This window comes from Miniopterus schreibersii (genome assembly GCF_964146895.1).
Source record: "Miniopterus schreibersii genome assembly, chromosome: 10".
NCBI lineage: Eukaryota > Metazoa > Chordata > Mammalia > Chiroptera > Miniopteridae > Miniopterus > Miniopterus schreibersii.
In genome coordinates, this window is record NC_138110.1 from 76,417,918 (window position 1) to 76,443,137 (window position 25,220).

Consider the following 25,220-nt stretch of genomic DNA (forward strand, 5'->3'; position numbering starts at 1 on the left):
TGCCCCTCAGCTGGGGGGGAGTAGGAAGAGCTCCCTCCTCGCCCTGCCAGGGGCCGGCTGGTTCCCACTGACCTGGCTGGCCTGGCGGGATTTAAGCACCCCGCACCCCGTGTGGACGCCCACAGCGCCCCTCCCGCTTCCTCTCCGTCCCCAGCTGAACCTGAGGAGCAGGGGAGATTTTGCAAGGGCTGGCGAGCTCACTCTCGCTTTCTCACCTCCCCACACCCGCCTGCATCCGCTCATGCCTTTCACACGTACGCCCGCACTAGCACCCATCTCTCCTCTTTTGGGGGTTGCCCTCTCAGCAATGGCCCCTCTCCTCCTGCTGTCCCTGCGTTATCTGGGTGGGAGCCAGGCCAGGGGCCTGTGTTCCCTGAGCTCCCCCCAGCTAGGGATGTGGGAGGGCGCGGGAGGCCTGGAGCGACAGGAAGCGCTCCAGACACAGGATGCTGGGTCCCAGGGCAGTGGGGCATGAACAGGTGAGCCGGGGACCCTGCCACATCCTCCCTGTCCTCCTGACCTTCCCTCTCATTTTTTCTTATCATCCTTCCCCACTTCTCTGGCTGACCCAGACACAAGGTTTCCCTCTATCCCAAACCTTGGCCTCTCCCTCCGTGTTAATAATTCTTAACTTTGGGGTGTGCATGGGCCCCTTGGAGAAGCCGACGTGCCCAGAAAGCAGAGGATGTGCTCTGCACGGGAAGCAGGCTCCACTTGCAGATGTAATCATGCTGTGGATTTATTTTCACTGCCCACTGTCCTCTTGGGTGGACACGGCTGTGCTGTTTGTCCCTGGGACCTTTTACGACGCTCTCAGACAATACACATGGCCTCAGCCCAGTAACGAAGGTGCTTCATGTGGGCAGTAATGTCTCCAGGTTAGCAGAGCTGTGAACCCCCAGAAGCCTGCGTGTGGGAAGGAGTACTCCCCTCCCCCGTCTCACCACCATGGGCTAGAGGACCTTTCTAGTGCTGGTACTAGGGTAAGAAAAAGGAGACCAAAATGTTCTATCGGCTCCACCTTCACTGCTCCTTACACTTGGTGGGGATTTAAAGCTGGCTGCTCTGCGGGTCCCTTCCTGGCTTCCCCCGGCCTCCACTGCTGGTTAACCCTCCTCTCGGCTCTCCTGGAAGCTGTTAGTCTCTTCTGACTGCTGTATCATTACCAACACCTTGGCTTGAAACAGCACAGATTTAATATCTCAGCATTCTGGAGATCAGAAGCCCTACAATCAAGGCATTGGCAGGGTTGCATTCCTCCTGGATGCTCTAGGGAAGGGCCCAGTATCTTTTTGTTTTTGTTTTTCCCCCACACGTGTCACAGACCATAGCAAGCTTCGTTTAATCTTCTGTCTCCTATTTCAAAAATCTGTTTAAGATTTTGCTGTCTACCAGGGTTATCGTTTCCTTTCTTTTCTTTTTTTCCATCTCCATTTATACCCCCATCCCCTCTCCTACCTCCTCCCAGCATCCCTCCCACGCCCCAAACACCACACTGTTGTCCCTGTCAATGAGTTCTCTTTTCTTTTTTGCTCAATTCTGCCATCCCCCAAGCCGCCCACCTCCCCCACCCGACAGCGGTCAGCCTGCTCTCTGTCTATGAATCTGTCTATTTTGCTTGTTAGTCCAGTTCATTCATTAGATTTGACGTGAGTGAGGTCGTATGGTACTTGTCTTTCTCTGACTGGTTTATTTCACTTAGCATAATACTTTCCAGGTCCATCCATGCTGCCACAAAGGGTAAAATTTCTTTCTTTTTTACAGCAGAGCAGTATTCCCTTGTGTAAATGTCCCACAGCTATTTTATACACTCATCTACTGATGGGCACTTGGGCTGCTTCCAAATCTTGGCAATTGTTAATAACGCTGCAATGAACATAGGGGTGCGTGTATTCTTTCAGATCAGTGTTTCGGGTTTCTTCAGATATATTCTCCGAAGTGAAATGGCTGCCTAGATCTCCCTGTGGATATGCTGCTTGTGGAGTTTACTGGATTTTGCTCTGTTGTTGTCTCAAGCTGGCCACTGGGTTTATTGGTTCTAGGCCTCTTGGGAGGGACTCTGATGCAGGCCAATGTCAAATGCTGCCTGTGACTGGCTCTGGGCCACCTGTTTGGTGCTATCTGCAATCCACAGTTTTTGGCTCCTTCTGCTGGGCCTGAGTGTTTGTGGAAATTAGCAAACTATGCACCAAGGCTGACTTTTACCAGCACCGACCCTGGGGGCAGGTCAGCAAAGGTCTCAAGGCACCCACAGATCTGCCTCTGCCTGCAGGCTGCCTATTAGGCTCAGTCATTGAAAGAGCCTCTGGCTGTACTGCTCAGCAGGGTATAAACTCCGCAGGGTGGGGTGAAAGGGACTCCAGAGGGTGGGGCTATTGCTTTCTATTAGGCCGGTGCCTCATAGAGGGGAATGCTCTACCTGAGAAAGATGGCTCTGTAATATGGGGGAATAACTCAGCACAGGGATCCTTGTGGCTGTACCTTCAGCTTTCTCCCCAGAGCCACCAACCCCAGACTCTCCTCATGCAGCTCTAGTCCACTCTGCCCTCCCTCCTCAGAAATCCAGGGTGAGTGGCTGCACACAAAATTTTATGTGTTGGCCCTTTATGAGGGTGCTTGTGTCTCTAGCTGTCTCTCCCTGGTAGACAGAACCCCTGCTACTTTTCATAGCTGGATATTTGTGGGGGCCTTTTCCCGGCTCTGATGCTCTAGGCTGGGGAGTCCAGCTTGTGGTTTAGACCTCACACTTCTCAAGGTGACCCCTGCCCTCAGCAGAGATATCTGGCTGAACTTTTAACTGTTGCCCATGGGAGCCTGGCCAGTCCTCTCACACCTCTGCACTTCCTATCAGACTCAATGTGGCTTTTCCTGTAAGTCTTTGGTTATAAGCTTCTCTCCAGCTAGTCTGCAGTTGGTTATTCAGAATATTTTTTCTATAATTTAGTTGTAATTCCAGTTTGGTCCTGGGAGGAGGTGAGCGTAGCTTCCATCTAATCCACAACCATCTTGGATCCTCTTTTCCAGCTTCTTGAAGCTGCCGGCACTGCTTGGCCCTTGGCTGCTTCTTTCTTCTTCAAAGCCAGCAGTATAGCATCAACTAATCTCTCTCTGACTCTCCCGCCTCTGATGCCCTCTCTGGTGCTTATCCCTCCACAGCCTGGGAACCCCATGCTTTCTTTGGGCTGAGGTGTGTGGACCCCATTGGCCTCACCCCCGCCACAGCCCTGTCTCTGTCAGAACAGTCTCAACCCATTTTCGTTGCCTGGCCAGGAGGCAGTGAGGCAGTTAGTACTCGCAGCTCTGGTGGAGGTCAGACATGAGAACACCTTGCTTAAAAGTTTCCTTTGCTCTTTGATTCCTGACTGTTTTATTTTCTCAACATATTTAGGTTCTTTTACCTACTATGAGAAACTTTTCATTTTTCTTTGGCACCTCACTTCTAAATCTGTCTCAATCAAAAATTCCATTTTAGCATTCAGTAATATTGACATCAATGTTGCATTAACTTTAGGGAGGTCATAGATCTCCAAATCACACCCCTTGGCATATGAATTAAGAGCCCCTCTTCTGCACTCAAAGCTACTAAGAATTTGGTCATATTCAGTGCTTTCAAAGAGGTGATCTCTATACACTTGCCTTGATTCCAGGGCCCTATGCTGAGGTCTGATTCCATATTTCTACCTGGTTGCTGCAAATCACTTTGAAAATCCCACTCTGAACTGAAATTCATCAAACCCAGGGCCACCTCCCTGCTTTTAGCCTTCTTACGCTACCACTTGGGAGGCCCACATTCTGTTTTTTGAAAGTCCCAAAAATCAGCCACCAAGGCTCACCCAGTCCTCATTTATTGTTTGGCCCACCTCTTGCCATGGACCCTTCATGGTAACATGGACCAATGGGTTTTGGTTAAGAGACACACGTCTATGGGTGCACTTCTCTAAGACACTTATCTCATAAAAAGTCTTATCTTCCTGGCAGTAGGCTCTCTATAACCCACTGGCAGTTGGTTCAAACGGTGAGACTGAAAACAAAAGAGATGGTGATTCCCAGCTGTTAGAAAGGCTTCCTGCTCAACTTTGGACAGAACACTTAGCCTTAAATTTATATGGATCTACCTAATGTGCCTGTGGCCACAGGTTGGAAGTCACTCTGCCGGAAAATGTTATCTGACCATCAGACTTGAGTCTCAGGTCAATTGACATGGTAAGAAAGTTAGACTTGCTGGTTTCAAAATCTCCTTACACAATTGTCTCCAACTCCAGTGATTTTGTAAGTTTTGCTGCTATAATTAATGAATGTTTCTGTCCTGCTATTGCCTCTTTATGGTTTCCTGTTGTTCAGGTGGATTCATCCATGTGTCCCATAAACACTATTTGTCCCGCCAACAGAACGGCTCCCTGGACTCAGAGCAGATCGACATGGGGAATCAGCCAGGTGGCTACCCAGGGAGCCCAAGCATATCATTGCATTATGCTAAGAGCGAGGAAGTCATATTTATCAGGACTTTTCCCAGAAAAGATGGTCTTCAAACCCTCGAAGATGACTAGTGTCCTTTGGACTTTGATTTGGCTTGGTTTTCCTTTGTGGATCGGGGGACCAACTGGAATGGCTGGGCCACAGAGGAAAAGCTGAGCTCTTAGTCAGGGATTCTCTTTGTCCAACTTCTTTAGAGTATGTGGTCTCCTGTCCAGGTCTCCCGCATCCTTGCCTTAGCTCAGTCTTGGGGCTTCCCCTCTGGTAAATGCACTCTCACTTTCTTCACTCTGTTAACAACCGCTCATTTTCCTGGACTCTGCTCCTGGTCGTCTCCTCCAGGAAGCTTCTGATTGATTGGTCCTCCCTCTGCCCAGGTTGCTAAGGATGCCACTTCATTAGGTAGGCGTACGTCCCTTAAGAGCATGCAAAACTGTCCTCTTTTGGCTTTTTCTATCTGCCTCTGGCACCTGACTTTAAGCCCCTCAGACACAGAAGCCAGGCTGTGTGGGTTCACGGCTGGCTTCATCATTTATCAGTTAGGTGACTGAGGGCAAGTTACTTAGTTGATGTGCCTCAGTCTTTTTAGCAGGAAAATGGGTGTAAAATAGTTTCTATCTATGCAGCTGTTCTGATAATTAAATGAGATAGCTCAGGCAAAGAGCTTAGAAAGGTGTTCAAGAAATGTCAGCTATTATTGTTATTGTTATTTTTATCATTACCATCATCATCCCTGACACCTAGTGCAGCTCCTGATGTTGAGTGAATGGCTGGCAGTGTTCACACACACATATGCACAAGGATTAAGCCTTGGTTCTCTCTTCTTGCTCTTCCTTTGTGCCCAGTCCCCAGGTGTCATTGGGTCATTCTTCAGAATACCTCTCAGAGATCCCTAGCATGGAAATGCCACATCTCAGGCCTTGTTTAATTTGCGGCTGCATCCCCAGGACCTGGCACAAAGTCATTACTCAAAAAGATATTAAATGAATGAATGCATGAACACATAAGTGAATGAATGAATGAATGAATGAATGAAATCCTTTGCCTCCAACCTGCATACCCACCCTGCACCTCCCAGCCTACTCTTCATTGCTTCCATGTGGCCTCAGGTAATACTCTAGCTCATCATGAGGTCCTCGCTCTGGCCTCTCCTCTGAACACAACAGCCAGCTTTATACCATGGCTGCAGCTTGCTCCCAAGTGTCCTGTGGCTCCCCACAGCCTAGCAAAAAAGACAAACTGTGTTTACACCATCACTTCTGTTAATTCCTTGGCTTAGGCTCTGCCAACATTAATTATATGGGAATTCCCCTTTCCACAAACTCCGCTCATCCTCGCCAAATCCCTCAAATGCATTCATACCAACCTGGGAACAAATATCACAAAGCCTTGCTTCATGGCTTGGAAAGAGGTGGCTCTCCATTGGGGTGACCTAGCCTCCGGATGCGCACACTAACGGGTCAAGCTCCCTCTCCCAACAGAGCCAAGCTCTCGACTGTCAAACATCCTTTAAAAAGTCAAGAGGAGAATAGTTGTCTATCATGTACCCAAATAGTTGCATTTATGTTGCTTTCCTGCGCTTCCAGTATTTCAGGTTAACTTTTGGTCTTGTTTTTGTCCTTCGGAGAATTTCCTTTATAGATGGTCTGCTGGCAATGAACTACCTTAGCTTTTCTTCATGTGATAACATCTTTATATCACAGTCTATATCCCAGGGTCTATGTATTCCAGAAATATAATTTCACTGAATGTGGAATTATGGTTTGGCAGGTCTTCTTCCTTTTTTTAACGGGTTTAATCTTTATTGTTGAAAGTATTACAGATGTCCCCTTTTTTCCCCCCTGTTGGCTCCCTCCACCCCACTCCTGTCCCCACCCCAGCCCTTCCCCACACTATCGTTTGTCCATGGGCTATGCATATGCATATACATTTTTTGATAAATATCTTCCCACCCTCCCCCACCTCATCTTTTTGTAGTAACACGTGATTCTTTGTCAGAAGCAACAACACCTTTTCCTGTTGCTGGGTCACAGTATTGCACTAGGATACACGCATCACTTCAGTGTTTGTCTCCCAGGGCTGGGACAATGCCCTGTCCTGCTGGGCTCATCTCCTCACTGCGCTCATGCATCTCCATGAGCCAAGGGGATTGCTATGTCCCAGTCCTGTTGAGTTTTTAAAATTAAGTTTTATATTAAAAGGATCTTGCCCGGCCAGGCGTGGCTCAGTGGTTGAGCGTCGACCTGGGATCCAGGCGATCGGGGTTCAATTCCTGGTCAGGGCACATGCCCGGGTTGCGGGCTGGGGCCCATCAATGACTCTCTCGTCATTGATGTTTCTGTCTCTCTCTCTCCCTCTCCTTTCCTCTCTCTGAAATCAATAAAGATATATTTAAAATAAATAGATAGATAGATAGATAGATAGATAGATAGATAGATAGATAGATAAATGGATCTTAACCTTATAGAAATGTAGTTACAATGCAAAGAACTTTCCTCCTGAAACACTTGAGAGGAAGTTGACAACATGATGCCTCATCACCCCAAAATGTCAGTGAGGAATTCCTGCAAGCAGGCGCACTCTCCTCCCTGACCACAATGCTTTCCATGGGACCCCACACATTAGCATGGGGGCACCCATCCGTCCTGCTCTATCCTCAGACCTCGTCAAGTGGCAAGGGACCGGCCTGCCTCCCCCAGCCTCAGGATAATAGAAGTCCCTCTCCACACTGCCCAGCATGTGCAGGCCTCATGGCAATTAAGTCAGCAGGTGCCTGAGGTCATGTAGAAGATTGAGTCCCAGCCCTGACACTGACCCCTCTCTGACCCTTCTGATGTTCCCTAAGGCTGTGGGCTGCAGCCAAGGTCAGAGGTTGACCTGGTTTTTCAATCAAATCCTCAGGACTCAGGGCTCATCAGTATTGCTAAAAGCTGCCATGACCCTGTCATTCCTGTGCTACCCTGCTGTGAGGGCAAGCAAGGTGGGCTTAAGACCCCCCCACCCAGGCCTTATCAGGCCTGGCCTGGGGCAGGAGGAAGCAGCCCTGGAAATGTGCAGGGAACTGGTCACATGCAATAGATGTCCTTGGGTTCAAGGCTTATGTGACAAGAAGCTGAAAAATGTTCTGCCCTTGGTTATGTCAAGGAAGGGAGTAGAGAGGAGGAGCTGCCCAAGGTGCAGGTCAGCCCCCGGATTCTGCAGGCAAGGCTGTGTCAGAGACAGCCCCACAGCAGTTGGCTGACTCCAAGCAGCATGTTCTTAAAGATACCTCTGTTACTGGGGCTCTTTGCACTGGGGTCTCCTGTGTGCGGTAATGAGTTTATAGACATTAGTAAGAGCTCGCCGATGTTTGCCATGTGTGTGGAGTATGCCGTGTACCAGTTCAACCGAGTCCAAGTGGACCCGTACGCATACAAGCTGCTGTGGGTGCAGAGAAGCCAGACCAAGGTACCCTTTTTGAGGCTTCATATGGGCCCTAAAACCAGGCCTGGGAGGGGTGAATGCTTGGTCTGCAAAGAAGAGGAAAGGATTTTTTTTGTTTGTTTTTGGTAAATATTTTTAAAAATATGTCTTTATTGATTTCAGAGAGAGAAAGGGAGAGGAAGAGAGAGAGAGAGAAACATCAATGATGAGAGAGTCATTGATCGGCTGCCTCCTGCACGCCCCCTATTGAGGATCGAGCCTGCAACCCGGGCATGTGTCCTGACCGGGAATTGAACTGCGATCTCCTGGATCTTAGGTCAATGGTCAACCGCTGAGCCATGCTGACCGGGCTCGGTAAATATTTTTAAAAATGCAAGGTATCACTACAACTGTTTCAACTTTGTTTTGTTTCCTTAATGAATGAAGCCCCCCAAAAACAGGGTAGAGAAGGGTGGATCTGGGAGAAAGGACAGCACTGGTGTGAGAGATCCAACCACAGTGTGAGGAATAGAAGAGCAGCCTCTCCGGGGAGGTGTGGAGAGAAGCAAAAACAGCAGAGATAGACAGGTGACGAGACAGACAAAGAGAGGCGGGAGCTGGAGACAAAAGCCCAAGAAGGAAAGGCAATCCGAGGTGCCTGACTGCAGGTCCCGGCTGGCTCCTGGGAGCCTCGCTGTGCTGATCCGCAGGCAGGATGCTGAGATCTCCCACTCGGAGCCGGCAGGCCTTCACCTCGCAGCCACTGTGCTTCCAGGGCTGGTGGGAGGTGGCAGAGAGGACAGATGGAGACGTGTTCTCATGGGACTGCTATGCTGGTGACAACAGGCAAGCAGGCCTCGGGTTTGTGAGGAAAATAGTGGAAAGTTGAGACAAGAATGGCCAGTGCAAGGACCCAGGGCCCTGGGGAAGCAAGGTAGGTGGGAGAGGTCAGTGAGGGCCTCTCTATGATGGGCACTCTGGGAAGGACCGAGTCACATGCTGGAGGTTTGGGGACAAGAAGGGCAGGCAGCCATGAGTGTTCTGGAAATAGCCTAAAAGTATCTGGACCTGTGTCCCAGAGGAGCGTTCAGGGGGAGGGGAGGCTGGGGCATCTTCAGAGCCACCAGTGAGGAGTCAGCATATTATTCTGAGTCATGGGGACCCATGGGGAAAGTAACTAACTCAGATGCTTTAGCAACATCTCGCGGGATGCTGTGGGCACAGCGGGCAAGCTGAGACCACGAGGCAGGGATGGCCTCCTGGTCACCAGGAGGTGGAGGAAGTGCTGGCTTCTGGGTCTGCTGTAAGATGGGTGTGGGGTGCACTGATGTGGGCTGTGGGAAAAGCAGTGGGGTCAAGGGTGGACCCAAGGGTTTGCCCTTAAGTGTGTGGGTGGGCAGTAACTCTATCACTGAAAAGACAATGGAATAAGGTGGAAAATCTAGGCAGAATATATAACATTTAGTATTTCAGACCCAGCTGCGGAAGGTCAGGAAGGCAGTGGGTTACGGGGCTTTGAGGGCAGAAGGAGGTTGGGCCAGAAATCCATGTGGGTGTCACAGCATCTGTTATGCGAACCTTCCCACATGTTTCTTCTCCCCACTTCCTGCTTACACTGAATGGAACAGAGTGCTGTCCTCAGGTCATTCTGTCCATGCCCAGATGCTGGTTCCCCATGAACAGCCCTGAGCTGGGCTCCATGCCGGCAAGGCCCCCCACTGACCACACTCTGGAAGAGACGGACAGGAGGGTGGACCTCACCTGCACGGGGGCACCGGCTTCCCGGGTCTTTCCCATCTCCTGATGTTTGCGTGTTCCTTGTGCTCCACCTGGGGAGGCCACACAGGCCCCTTTGGACACCAGCACTACTGGCCCTGCACCAGACCCTGAACCCTGTCCCGGCTCAGGCTATGATGACTGTTCAGAGGGCCTGGGTGTGCGTGAGTGTCTGTGTGTCTGACTGTGTTGCTGTGTGTGCAGCCACGAGCTGGTGTCATGTGTCCGCTGCAGGAATTCCTGAGCCCCAAACGAATCAGCTTTCTTAACAATTCCAGGCCAGTCCACTGAGAGACGTGCTCCTGCCTGCGCTGATTTTGGGCTAGATTTTACTCTGGGTTTGACTGCTCTCTTAGTTTTTATGGACTCCCTTTAAGGAAAGGAAATCATAACTGTTTTTCTTAATTTTTATTTTTAAACTTTTTTCTTATTGATTTTACAGAGGGAGGAAGGAAGAGAGAGAGATAGAGAGAGATACATCGATCGGTTGCCTCACATACCGGGGATCGAACCTGCAACCTAGGTATGTGCCCTGACTGGGAATCGAACCCACGACCTTCCAGTGCACCGGATGATGCCCCAACCAACTGAGCCACACCAGCCAGAGCAGAAAATCAGAACGTTTAGAAACTTCTTATAGAAGTCTAATAAACACACAGCAGCGCCTGATTCATAACTGTCACCCCAGTGTGTGTCGGCAGGATGAGCCCGTTTGTGCAGCTAGTTCCCACAGGAAGAGACAGTGAGCTCCCTGCCCCCAGAGCCCCCAAAGGGCAGAGCGCGGCTCTAATGTGCAGTCAGAGGACAAGCACGCTCGCTCTCCTGATCCCTACCGAAGCCGTCATCCTGCGTGTTCTCCCGGTGGCCGGCTGCGCTCAGGCACAGAACTGCGAGATGGGCCAAATGTGGGGTGTGGCCGAGCATGTGCAGGCTCATTGCTACGGAGCTTCCCATCCTGTGAACGTGCCCCTGTGGCCATGGCACTGTCGATGTGGTTACTGGGTCTCGGCCAGCAGGAGGAGTGTGGCAGGGAGGTTCCAGGGCGTACTTTGTGTGCACATATGGACATCTGCTTGTAATAGAAATGCAGGGTGTCAAGGACTGAGTGGAATAATACACAAATTGAATAGTAAGGTAAGTACGGAGAGCGCCTGTGTGCACCGTTATTTATACCCAGGCAGCTGCCCACCCGCATCCCCTCCCCGCTGTTCTGTTTGGTTGTCTGTGTTTTACTCACTGGTTCACAGTAAGTATTTCAGAGCACTTTCTACAATTTCTGACAGCCATTTACTTGGATATATTCAATGAACTTGAAGATGGGCCGCACAATGTGTGAAAAACATCTTGAAGACATTGACAACTGCCCCTTGCAAGAAGGCTCAGGCAAGAAAAATGTAAGCAAATAAAAACAACCCAAAGCATCATGAACCTTCTGGGAATAAAAAAAAAATAGTATCAAAGAAGGCTTCTGAGAGAAGGCTTAAGAAAGTCTTCTGGCACACTTCTGGGGCAGGTGAGGGCCCTGGCCCCTCTCCCACTAGGTCTCAGAGACACTTCTGGGGCAGATGAGGGTTCTGGCCCCTCTCCCACCAGGTCTCAGAGACACTTCTGGGGCAGATGAGGGTTCTGGCCCCTCTCCCACTAGGTCTCAGAGACACTTCTGGGGCAGATGAGGGTTCTGGCCCTTCTCCCACCAGGTCCCAGGACTTTCCCTGGAGAGGGAGGGCGGTCATTCTAAGCAGACAGAGCTGCTCCCAGCAGAGCAGTGAGCTAGAACCTGTGCTCCCAGACTGACCAGCTGACCAGAGACACCCTGACAACATCCACCCTGTCTTCCTGCCTGGATGGAGCCCTCCCTGGGTCCCAGCCTACAAGTTTCCTGAAACCTCTGGCTCCAGGCAGATGCTGTTCTCCCTGTGGTCCTCGCTCTTCCTTTGCTCCTGTTTTTCAGGATCCTAGACTGTTTAGTTAGTCTGGTCATCCCACCTCTCCTTCTAGCCCCCTGGGCTGCAAGGACAGGCCTAGCCAGCTCAAGCTCTGTTCATTATCCTATGAGATGACATCTGCTCCATGGGATCCGGACCTTGGGGTTGGGCTTCAATCAGGGTGATGCTGTCAGTGGGGCTGGTCTTCCCCTTCCACAGCAACCTTGGGGACAGCCTCCCCTTTGGGTGGGTTTGCAGCTTCTGCTGAGTGGGTGCAAATCCACCTGGATCTCTCCTGGGTATTGTGCTCGGGGGCAAGGGGCCATTCATGCAGCATCATGTCACTGGCAGACCTCTCAGAGCCAGGCGCTGGCCCCACCCAGCAGGCATCCTCTCGGGAGCACCTGCGCTCAGGTAGACGGACTCAGGTAACCCCTGCCTATCATCCTGGTGGACCCTTGAGCTTCCTGAGTCCTACTCGGGCCACTGTTTTCGCTTTTCTTTCCTTTTGTAGTTTTGAAGGTATCTTGAGCTCCCATCAAGTCCTTCATGGTAAGTGCCCTCATGTGATCCATCGCTCTGACTTTGCCTTGCATTGACATTTTTCAGGTGGACTGCACTTTTGTTGTGGATGCCCTACCGTGGCTGTCGCGGTGCACCCTCCAATACAGCACCTGCGTGCAGACATAGGTGGGGAAGGACCTCCTGGCTTCTCACGGCAGAAGATTCTTTCCCTCTAGAGAGTGGCAGTGAGTCTGTAGGTGTGTGGAGCACCAGGGCAATAAAAGGCATCACAGAGCACTTTCTGGGTCTCTGTCAGTTTTGTATTTTCCTGTAGTGTTTGGTTTCCAGCCACACTTGGTAGAGAACTTGTCATTATTGCTCTTACCTTGACTGCAGGTGCTGAGCGTTGAGTACATGAAACTCCCCCGGTCACGTGAGACTGCCCTTACTGGTTCTGGCAGAGCCCCACTGGTTGGTTTGTCATTCATTCATTCATTCATTCATTCATTCATTCATTCATTCATTCATTCATTTTCCCTTTGTCCATTTGTCAATTTACCCATCCATCCCACTGTTTACTCATTTATTCTCCAGTCTCTCCTGGCTCCTCTTTCCACTCATAAGAATGCAGACTAATTTTTGACCTCTGGGCTAAGGTCACAGTGTAGTGGCCTTTTTATAGTGGGTTATGCCCGGGCACAGGGATGGGAGGTGGGTGACTGAAGCCGATTGAAGGCTCTGTGCTCCATGTACACTCATCAGAGCATTTCCACAAAGAGCTGCATGTTATCTGAAAAGCCTATAATATAGCAGCTCCAGTCGCTACATTCCCACTTGCTCCCTGATCCCTCCATTTCTCCACCTTGGCCTAGTGTGACATTCATGGCTATCAACAGTAATCACTTCCCCTGGGACAGGCACAGTGGCCACTGACGCCCACCGTCATGAGCAACTCTCTCCTTGGGTCCTGGTGGGAAGCAGCTCTGGAGAGACAGAGAGATGGAAGGCATGGGAGAGTGTAGAGCATAAATGGGGACAGACACAGTGGCAATGCCTTTTAGAGGAAAATCTCAGAATGGTGGGCTACTGGAACTTCCCTCACCCCTCCTGGGTTTCTGGGAATTCTGGTTTAATTGGTCCATTGTTGAAAGGCTGGCTTTTTCTGGCCACTACATTCCCATGAAGTAATCAGAAGGGCTAATGATGTAGGATTTCCCCGGACAGTTGCAGACAGCTCCACTGCAGACAGCACCAAGACAGTGGCCTGGGTCAGGGATTTTTTTTGACCAATCTGTGTATAGAGTTTGTAACATCTGCCCACAGTTTTATAGGGGCATATCTAAAGTTACAAGGGCAGGAGTGTGGTCAGAAATGCCAGCATATTGCCCACCCTTGCCTGTGACAGCACTCAGGTTCCTGGCAGTTGAGCCAGTGTTCATGGATGGAGGGCAGCCAGACCTTCCTGAATGCTAGTTGGCATTCCTCACAGGTGGAGTCACCTTCACCTCTGACTCCTATTTTACATCAGAAAGGCCTGGTGTCCTGTTCTTTTTCACTGTATCTCAGTTGTTTCCTACTTTGATTCTTATGAAAACCCCATTGGTTTTATTTTACAAATTTCCTAGAGACCAGGCCACACCCCCATCTCTACCACAGAAGAACTTTTGTGACCCGACATCAGAAATATAGAAAGGCCCCAGGTGACTGGCACTTGTGGCCAAGGTTGTGTAGTGGTTCTCGAAGGAACTTCAATTTTTAGAAATTGTGTAAATCGCACTTAGTGTATTTTGTTTGTGGCCTATGTCTTTCCTCTGATTCCCACTCTCACAGAATATGAGATTAAAAATAGTGCCTGACTCCACTGTCATTGAACCCACATTAGTAGTTTCTAAATGATGCATCATTCGCTAAGGTCTGTCAGAACCAGGAGCAAACTGTCCTGTGTCACTGTGTCCTAGAGAGACCTCTCCCAATTCAGTCCAGTCACTAGTTGTGTCACATCAGGAGGGAGTAAAAATATACTTGAAAGCTATAATACAAATACACAATATAAAAATGGACACATTTTAGAAATTCTTGATTTCCACAAAACCCTGAGTGCTTTATGGAATTACCTGGATTAAAATATTGGAATATATTTGCTGAGACTCCTGAAATTGGGGCTTAACCCAAATCCCAGCACTGGGGTCTTCTGGGGAAGATTCAAAGGCAGAGGGAAGGAGGTGGGGGAGAAATAGGAGACCTGTGCTCCCTACAGGTTGGACGGAGTAAATCTTGAGTGATATAGGTTATCTCTGTGAATCCTCACCACCAGCCCCCCTTTCCATTTCTATATCAGGAAACTAGCAACTAGTCTCATGGTTCCTGACTGTGGTTTTCTGAAATTGAGCCCAAGGCCGATTGAATCCAGCACCCTTATCACCAATTTCCCTTTTAACTCTTTGGTTTTCAAACATAAAGATTCATTACTATTAGCAAAGAAACAAAGGCTTAGAAACACTTGTGACTAAGCACTTCTTATTTCCTTTTTGTGATGCCCTCCAACTATCATTTGCAGAACAAAATTACCTGCCACTGAAACTGCTGTTGTTTATCTTCTTTCCTGACCCTCCTTATGAGGTCACATTGTCAGCGGAGGAATACCATCAGTGGACCAAAATCAACAAATCAATGCCTCAAATCATTACATTTGTCAGGATGAGCCCCTCACCCCGTCTCCTACTGCCCCATACTCAAGTGCCCCACAGCACCTGCCTCAATCTATTCCCAGCGCTCCGTAGGCTCTGGACCATCTCTTCTCCCTCTCCTAGTTTCTTCACTGCATCCCACTTTCGGAATCTGCTACTCTTTCCGATGACACCTATTATCTCTGAAATTGCTTACATTTTATGTAGACCCGTCCTATGGCTTACATTCTGTGCATAGCTGTTAGACTAATCTGAAATATTATCCAAATCATGAAAAGCTTCAAATTAGTTCTATATTTTTAAAACATAGAATTTCTAGAACAAAGTAAAAAAAATCAGAAAAAAGACAAGACATGATGGGGCAGAACAAAGGTAAATAATAGAAACAAACCTGAAAGCTATCTAGACAACATGGTTATCAGATATGGACTTTAACATACCCAAGATGAATGGGTTCAAGGAATTCAAAGGTGAATAATACTAGCAAAGAAGTTGAAGCTATCCAAAAGGATAAAAGGAAAGTCCTAGGAATGAAAAACACAATAACTGACATGAATAAAGAGACAGGCAGGTTAACCTCAGATTAGAAACAGCTGAAAGGAGAATCAGACAACAGGAAGCAGGACAAAGGAGATGGTGTAGAATGGAAAGTATGAGAAGGTCAATGTGACATCTGCCCCATAGTGGAAGAAACAATGTTTGCAAATGTAAAGCCTGAGTTATATAAAACTAACCAAAGATATCAAGCCATTGTTTTAAACAGTATTACAAGCCCCATGCAGGATAAGAAAAGAAACCCACAACTGAACATGAAAGAGTTAAAAATCAAATTTAGGGAGAAAAGTCTTAAAATCAGCCAGGGGTAAAAAGAAGTTTTATTTTCAAATAAGCAAACATCAGGCTTACAGCTGCCCTTGGATAGGAAACAATGAAAGTCAAAATGCATTGTCATGCATTTTCTGTGTGATTCCTTAGCCAGCAAAAATATCTCTCAAAAATGCATATAAAACAGAGTGATTTTAAACAAACAATATGGAATGTAATTGTTGCCAGTAGAATTGTTTTAAAATAAATACTAAAGGGAGTTTTTTGGGCAGAAGGAAAATAATCCCATATGGGAAAATAGTATGATAGGAAGAAAGAAACAATATTCAAAAGAATAAATACGTGGATAAATCTAGATTATATATAGACTGTAGAAAATAATTTTTATGAGCATTTTTCAATACTTTTGAGAATTCTTCAAATACACAGTTTTTAAGTCATATAATAGGCTCCTTTTACTTATACTGTAATGCATTTATATATTTAGTAAAGGTAACAATGAAATGTTAACAACTTTTAGCTCTTTTATGTAAGGCTGTGGCAAGCTTCTTTCAATAAAAAATTATAACCTGATTTTTATTGTAGCTTTAAGATAAAGTGGTATTACTGGGTCATAGGACATGGATAATTTTAAGGTTTTTAACATGTTTTGTCAATTTGCTTTACAATAAGATGACACAAGTTTACGATCCCATCAGGAATATGTGAGAGAGTATTTAATCATTTTATACATTATGAAAATGTAAATAAAATAAATGGTTTAATTTTTATGGGTCAAAAAGGCCTTTTCAAATAATAAAACTTGGCATAAAAGCTAGAAGCTAATGAAGAAACAGGTGAATACATTTATCTACACAAAAGGTAAAATTCTTTTATGAGACACATTAAAAACAAAAATAAAATATGAATAAATTCCAAAGATGGAAGATAAGTCTGGGAAAAGTCTTGCTGCGTATTTGTAAAAGAAAACATTCATTTCCTCAGTATAAGAAAAGCTCATGCAGCCTGGCCGGTGTGGCTCAGCGGTTGAACACCGACCTAGGATCCTGGAGATCATGGTTCAATTCCCGGTCAGGGCACATGCCTGGGCTGTGGGCTCGATCCCCAGCCGAGGGTGTGCAGGAGGCAGCGGGCAAATGACTCATCACTGATGTTTCCATCTCTCTCTCCCTCTCCCTTCCTCTCTCTGAAATCAATAAAGATATATTTAAAGAAAAGAAAGAAAAGTTCATGAAATTAATAAGGACAGACACTAGGAAAAATGGGTGGGACATTAATAGAAAAAAAATAACTGAGTCTATATGGAAACATGTTGAACTTTGACCAATAATATCATTGAAACAGAATTGTTTTTCTATCTAATTATGAAAGAACATCTAGGCTGAAGGCACAGACATGGAGAAGCAAGGATTGTCAAACTGGGGCCTGAGCTGCTGGCTAGCAGGCTGCTGCACAGTTAGCATTCTGAGCCTTGGCTGAGGACCATGCAGGACTGAAACTTGGGTGACTAACAAACATCCTGGTCTCAGTTATTTTTAGCTAAAATGAAGGTAATAATTAATAGGCTGGTCATTGTAAGATTGAAATGATGTGATAGGTTCAAAGCACTCAGCAGGGACTAAAGCACAGTTGACGCTTGATAAATGAAGCCCCTGTTACTAGTATTAGGTTTCTGAGTCAGAGCTTGCCTCTCTCTTTGTTTTCTAGTTACAGCGTCACTAACAAATCTTTTTTTTTTTTTTTTAAACTGAAAATCAGCAAATAATGTATGTCAAAGGTGGAAAATACAGATATTAAGTGGATGTCAGCATTTTTTAACAAAAAAGTTGCTAAATGCGATGTAGTGGTGTTCTAGATCAGATCCTGAAACAAAAGCAGAACATGAATGAAAACCTTGTGAACATTAAATAGAGTCTGTGAGTTACTAGCATGGAGCCGATGTGAATTTCTTCCATGGTGCTATGTCAGATGCTAAAGTAAGGGAAGTTGGGTGAAGGGTTTATGGGAACTCTTTTATACGATCTTTGTAACTTTTCTGTAAGTCCAAAACTGTTTCAAAATAAAAATTTTATTTTAAACAATGGGTTGTATAAAGAACCACCCAAATAAACATTTTAATCAGGCGCCCGCAGGGTGGGCTGCGTTGCCCACTCCCTGGCAGAACAGTGGAGAGAGGTGCTATTGGGCCAGGGGGAGGCCAGGGGCCAGGCTTTAGGAAGCCAGGGTCCTGGCCCAGGTGAGCAGGGACCCTCTGAGGGGCCTCCACTCCGAGGGCAGGAGCAGGAAGAGTTTGCCTGGACTGAAGGTCAGTGGTGGGCAGGTTAGAGGTGCCCTCCCTGAGACAGGGTCACAAGTGCTAAATTACATCACAAAGTGTGACTTCCCTGCAGGGGCAGGGACTCAGAGGTGAAGAGAAACCAGAGATCAGGAGGAGTGAAGGAGGCAGCAGAGCAGGATTCAGGCGCAAGCTGAGAGTGCCCGAGACTCAGGAGAACCAGGAGCTGGCACCTGGGTCAGAGCCTGACTCCACAGGAGGAAGGAGCAGCTGGCAGTGGGGCAGGTTGGAAAGTCCACTGAGGGCTGGAGCCAAGAAACCTAGGGGCAGCAACGCTTTACCAGTCACGCCTCATAGGCCTGAGGCACACAAGCAAGAGTGGGTGGTGAGGCTCACAGGGTAGGAGGTGTTGGCACCTCTGGGCTAAGCAGTCTCCCTGGAACTGCAGACCACACCTGGGACAAGGAGGGCGGGTGCCTGGGGGCAGGGACTCCTCCTGGCTTCTCACAGGTGGGTTTCCTTGGAGGACAGGGGTAGCCCTATAGGTGACCCTCACGGCTCTGTCTTGAATCTAGCTGGCTCATGATGCTGTGATGAGATCTTTGAACAGCAGCGACCACCCCACCTCACCTGCAGCTCCTGCCCTGAAGGGACAAAGAGGCCCATCTGCGCCCCTGGATGAAGGGACCATGACAAGACTCTGGGGGTCCTGCCTGTTCCTGCTCACCCTTTTGGTGGCCCTGGTCGCCAGCACAAACTCAGGCAGGGATAATAAGGTCCCGGTGCTAAGGGAATTAAAACTTATCAGTGCCTCGAATTCCAATGTGAAGCAGTGTCTGTGGCATGCCATGCAAGAGTACAATAAACAGAGTGAAGACAAATACATCTTCAAGGCGGTCAAGATAGTGCAAGTCCAGCTGCAGGTAAAGGGGTGCTCTCTCCATATGCATATTTGCATATGGTGGTGCAGACTGGGGCCAGTCTGAAAGGTGGGGCATGCGAGGAAAGCACTGATAGACAAAAATCCTAAATATGTAAGTGCTCAAGCACATAGCATCGGTGCATTTTCTCTAGATGCTTGGACTGTCGGTCTAAGTACTTTACATATATTAACTCGTTTAAGTCCAAAACTACAAATCAAATGTTCATTATTTGTATTTTCTAAGGTTATTGGGAAACAAATTGAGTACCATGGATACTTCACAATGCTGCCACAGGCAGCATTTCAATCTATCCACGTAAAGTGGAACATGGAATTGAAAAGAGACACAGGCCACACTATCTAATTTATAGGCTAAGAAAGTGCCTCCTCCCATATTCTCAATACTTTTAATCCAACCTAGTAATGGAAGTGTAGACTTCATGATTTTCTGTTTGTAGAAATGTGTCCATCCTCATAGGATCACAAATTGCCCAACACAACACTAGGAATTGTTGCTGACTCGGATTCCAGCGTGGGCAATGCCCCCTGGAGTTTCCAGCGTGTGGCCTTGGCACCATATTTGAGAATGTTATGCTGATGGTGCAGCACACTTTATTGACTGGGCACAGGCCACAATCCACCTCGAGGCACACTCTTGTGGCATTTTGAGATGAAGCATGGATCCTAGGTCTTATAACTTTCCTAGTCTCCTTCACAGTTTGTTTTTCCCTTTGGAACCCCAGCAGCATACACATTTAGCAAGTTTCTCCCAAGCCACTTCTATGATAGCCGCTGTAGATGGGCTGTGAGACAGACAGGAATGATCACAGCCCTTCCTTAGGGACCCAGCAGGGCAATTAGAAAGAAAAAAATGCCAAACCAGGAATGAGAGCTGTGATGTTTGTTCCAGTGGCTTGGAACACAGCCAAAATTTAACACAAATTTATCAAGGCTTGGAAGTGGCAGGGAGAAAACGTGATAGAAAAAGTGGAGTCCAGGGAAGCTGGAGCCACGTTGCAGATTCCCCCTTTCATCGCCTGCTGCGATGCTTTAAAACCAGCTGAAAGCATATTTAAGTGAACACCATGAGTAGCCTTCACCTTCCGGGCATTCCATCATTATTGAATTCAGTAAATCCTGAAGCCTCGCTACAAACCTGCTGCTTCCCTCTCTAAACGCCCAACAGAGATCAGAAAAGACAAACTCTCTTGGCATTGCCCCTTAGGGACAGCTGAGGTGGTGGGAAGAGCCTTGAGTGCAAAAGCCTCAAGGGGCATCAGATTTAACCAGATGACAGAACCTGAGGGGGGTGGGGGGGTGGGAAAAGAATCAGGGAGGATGTCCAGTGTGGCTGAATTGTCTGTCTGCCTGTCGGGCCCACATGAATATGTAACATCTAGGGCCCAGAGGAGTTCGTGGTTCTGGTGCCTTCAGTTTCTTCGCCCAGCCCTTCACTGAGCATGCTACATGCCTTGGACTTTGGGACAGAAAACAGAAGGTCTTGCCTTCCAGGAGGCCCCACACTGGAAAGAAGCCTTTTCCCTGAGTGTCCAGCTCCATGGGGCTGCATAAGGTGGTATCAGTGTGCAAAGGAATCCAGGCAGCGGACGTCACCGGAGAAAGACAGGGCAACAGATAGGGAGGGAGAGTGAAAGTGACAGCAATTTTTTTAGTGTTTGCTAAAACTTCTCAGAGGTAAAATACAACTTTTTGAATAAAATTGCACAATCATTATACTTGCTAATTGGCAGGTCACAGACCGTTTGGAATACTTTATGGTTGTCGAAATTGCCCGCAGCGATTGCAGAAAACTTGCAAAAAATTCTGAAAACTGTGTCTTTCAAGGAAACAGCAAACTGAAAAAGGTAAGTGACAAACCAACTGTCTGTGATGGTGTTGGCTACTCTGAGCCCCAGCCAGAAGAACTTGGGGTGCCCAGACTCTCTTTGAGGTCTGGATCCCTCCCAATAGTTAGCCCCAGAAGTGGTCAACTCTGCGGCTTTTGGAGCAGAGAGTGTGGGGCAGCGGAATGTGGGAGACCCCTCATCCTCGGGACAGCATGCTCTCAAGGTCACTCTTATCGCAAGGGCTCCAGCAACTCTGGCCTCTTGGTGCAGGGACACTTGCCAATGCGTATTTACTGAAAGTCTGCTCTCTCGGGCCTGGATGAGCAACTCAGCTGTTGCTGGCCCAACAGTTGCTCATCCTTGTGAAGACACAAAAGGACATTTGTTCGTTCACTCATCTACTCATTGAAGCTTACTTGCACCAGCTGCTATTCTGGGTGTTGGAGATTAAACAGTGACTAGGCCAGACAGTGTCCCCATCCCAGACTTACAGTTGGTTCTTGCCAGGCTCAGCCGCAATTTCCATGAAGGTTCAATGACACCCACCAAAGGGCTGACTTGGCCCAGGGGCCTTTGGTCTCAACCCTGTATCTTTCATTTCAGAGGATTTATCCAGTGCTCAGCCTGAGCCTGGTGAAGGCCCCTGAGTTTTGCCTAGGAGGTGTGTCTTTGTCTCTTTCTTTATACCACTGCTTCTCCACACTAGTGGGCATGCGAATTCCCTGAAGGCTTTGGTAAACCCAGATGGCTGCTTCCCACCTGCACAGTTTCTGATTCATGGGTCTGGAATGGGGTCCAAGGATCTGCATTCTTGACAAGTTCCCAGGCGATGCTGCTGCTTCTGGCGTTGAGTGCAGGAGATTGCCAAGGCCTGTTAACAAAGCACACTCCTGTCATGCCTGGAACTACCTCCGGGCGCTCAAACCAAACAAGTTCGATCCTTTCCAGTGAATAGTAGATACCCATCAGGACAAACGTTTAAACAGTGAGCATGTCATAATGCCATCTGATCTGTTATGTTAGTTTTTTAAAAAATATTTTACTGTTAGTAGAATTATGGTCGGTTTAAATATATATTTTATACTGGGCTCATTGGAGTTATATTGGAAGTTGTTGCTTTTTACCTGTTTGTAGAAAATACTAGAGAGAATTAAGGAGATTTTTCCTCAAGGAGCTCACTTTTTGTATGTAAGGTTTCCACGGACAATCTTGGTTCTACAGTGTATGTTTTAAGCACATATTTATCAACACTGAAAATTTTCTCTTTTTCTCCAGGCCTCTGGAATAATGCAGGGGGCGGGGGGTAATAATGCCAAGCAACTATTCTTCCCCATCTAATGAGGATGTTTCAGGATTTATGTTCTGTTATTAAATATTATGTAAGTGCTACTTCCTGAAGTTCCTCCAATTCCCTCTTTACAAGTGTTATTTTGTAAATTGGGGACATTTTCTTCTATCAATCACCCTTTCCAGCATCTACCAAGTATACTGAATAACTTTTCTCTTTGAACAATTGGTGTAGTAAACTAAAATAACATTCCCTAGTCTTGACTCATCTTACAAGTCTGGACACTTCTTTTTTTGTGGTTTTATAACTTTAATTATTCATTCTCCTCTTCATTGATTGACAGTAGGATTTTGAAAATGGTGACAGGTACATAGACAACCTATATATATATATATATATATACATTTTCTGGATAACCACACAGATAGGGTAGGAGACATTTCTTATTCCTTTGACTGACAGCTTTGCCAAGCCTGGTGTTGATGGGCACACCTGGCATTTCTGTCTCTTTTGCTGCAAATTTCCAGCTCTCTCAGTGCACCCCTTGAAGGCCACTCTGCAGGTGTGCTTGTGGACATTGATGGTGTATCCTTAGTCACCACCACGTCGATGACAGGCAGCTTCTCCTTCTTGTCACCTTTCCTTGTAGCCCTTCTGCCAGCCCCAGGCTGGAAAGAACAAGGGTGAGGGATTGTGTCTTAACTCATCTCTTAGATTCAATATTCTACCTCTTTATTTAGGACTTTTGCTTTTATAGATATTAAGTACTCTCCAACTTTCCTAATATTAAGAATCTTTGGCAGATAAGGTAGAAGCACATACACACATGCAGACTAGCTCCACCGCTTCATCCTAAGCTTATTGAATCAGAATTTCCAGACACCTCACATATACTTCATACCACTGAGGAAGTCTGGGAAGCACTGCATTAGGGCTGTAAAAGTCTGCAGCCTCTAGCTAGCAGTAATTGTTTAACTTGCTAGTATTTTTAATCCTGTTTATTGGTTTTAGAGAGAGGAAGAGGGGGGAGAGAGACACACATATGTATGTGAGAGAGAAACATGGATTGACTGCCTCCTGTATGTGCCTGGAATTGAACCTCGACCTTTTCAGTGTCCAGGGTGATGCTCCAACTGAGCCACCAGGCCAGGGCACTAGTATTTTTTTAAAAGGATTTTTGTTCTATTTACTAGGGCAAACATTTAAGCAGTAAGGATGTCTAAATGCCATTTTGAAGTTCCTTGGTGATACTGCTAGGCACTGTGGGAAATTCAAACTGCCAAAGAAATCCAACCAACTCTTCTCTCCTTTTTAAAAAAAATATGTTTGTATTGATTTCAGAGAGAGGAAGAGAGAGGGAGAGAGAGATAGAAACATCAATGATGAGAAAGGATCATTGATGGGCTGCCTCCTGCATGCCCCACACTGGAGATCTAGCCCCAAACCCAGGCATGTGCCCTGACCGGGAATGAACCGTGACGTCCAGGTCCATGGGTTGGCGCTCAAACCACTGAGCCGTGCAGGTGGGTCCTGGGAACATTTCTTGATGGATATTGGCGATCTTCTAGCATATTTCTAAGCTGATACCTAGCAACCGGATAATTTTTTCTTTTTCTTTGGGCACACTACTGATCTTTTTGTGGTGGTGGTCTTTTTCAGGAAATAACATGCAACTTTATAGTTGGAGCGCTGCCCTGGAACGGCGAATTCACCGTGATGAAGATGCAGTGTGCAGATACCTAGGGAGTACTGGAGCATGCCCAACTGTCTCTGCCTTTCCCTGTGAAAAGAGCTGTTAGCAACATGCTTTCTTCAAGCCTCTGCTTGCTCTTTTGTCTTCTAGTTTCATATTAGGCGATAACAAAAGATGGGCATGTCCAATTCCTCCTTCCTGGCCTCAGGGGCCCCCTTGCCTTTAGCCAGCCTGATGACCCACCACCAGGAATACCTTTGCCACTAACTTCAAAGGATGGGGCGAGGTCTAATTCTGCCTCCCACTGCAAGTCTGAGGAGGAATCACTTTTTGATTAGATAACAGCCCCTTACAGAGGTATTAACCCAGTGGGTGCTAACTTAGCATGTTCCTCTTGGAAGCCTCATTTGGCCTGGGGCTCCTTACCTCCTCCTTCTCACCACCCCCCCAGGGACCCGAGTGAATGGATCACTTGTGCTGGGAGACCCCCTGGCAGAAGCAATCCTCCCCTGGGGGGCCTCTGTGATTTCTGGAAAGTTGTATGTTTTTTCTTATGTAAATATCAACAATGGATAGAAAGAGAGAGGCAAAGAAGGCAGTCAAGTCTTGAGAGTAAGCTGTATTATTCCTACCTGTCCCACGGAGGGTACCTGTGTGCACGCGTGCATGTGTGTGTGTGTGTGTGTGTGTGTGTGTGTGTGTGTGTGTGTGTGTAGAGGGGAATGGAGAATGGAAGTAAGCAAATATCCATGACAGCAGAAGATAGAAATCTCTTGAAGAAGATAATCATTAAGAATAGGGGAAAAAATAAAACAAACAACAAAAAAGTAGAAGATTGTTTTAAATTAAATTAAGTTAAAAGATTGAAGTAAAATGCAAGGCAGGCCTCACTTTCCTCTTGCTGGATTTCATGTCTATTTCATTAAGTTACAGGAGTGCTTGTCCTCTCTCTCTCTCTCTCTCTCTCTTTCTCTCTGTCTCTCTCTCTGTCTCTTTCTCTCTCTCTCTCTCTCACACACACACACAGACACTTTCCCTGCAGAGGAGAAGGGAAGAGGACAGCCCCCCAAGATAGTGTGGCAGGATAGGAAGAAGCTAGGAAAATTCCTGGGCAAGTGGAATGAGGAAACTGAAACAAGAAAATGAAACAAGGCCAAGCAGTTTGGGCAGCTTTCAGCCAGCTTGTGAACTGCAAGACCTTATCTTACCCAAACAAGGACACTTGAGAGTAAATGGTTCATACCCTTCTTCCTAACCAGAGAATACATAGCTTAAATCACCTTGGCCTGCAAAAATAGAGAACAGAGACCCAATTAATGCCATTTGTGTCAGCTAAACCCAAGGACAGATGAAGTTGGGGAACAAACAACAAAACCCCAGAAGCATTTGGATGGTATCACTTGATGGGGAATGTTAGGCAGGAAAGATAGCTGCTAGGGCAGGAGGAAGGGAAGGGGAAAAAGGGGAGTTTATCTCACCCTCTGAACAAATAAGTCAACAGTCTTGGGACTTGCCAAGATAAAACTGCCAGATGTTCTCTTAAATTCTGGGAAAAGCCACAGCAATGTAAAAAGGGGACCTTAAAATCTATCCTATCTGTCAG

At 47.1% G+C, this 25,220-nt stretch overlaps 1 protein-coding gene across 1 annotated transcript; it reads left to right on the forward strand.

Annotated features, from left to right (window-relative positions):
- Positions 1 to 18,556: 18,556 nt before the first annotated feature.
- On the forward strand, positions 18,557 to 23,667 carry LOC308562357 (cystatin-8-like; the record flags this gene model as incomplete). Its single annotated transcript, XM_081148342.1, has 4 exons — positions 18,557 to 18,790; positions 20,541 to 20,654; positions 20,761 to 20,871; positions 23,584 to 23,667. 4 exons carry the CDS (start codon positions 18,557 to 18,559, stop codon positions 23,665 to 23,667), a joined length of 543 nt encoding a protein of 180 aa, XP_081004468.1.
- Between the last annotated feature and the right edge of the window lie 1,553 nt (positions 23,668 to 25,220).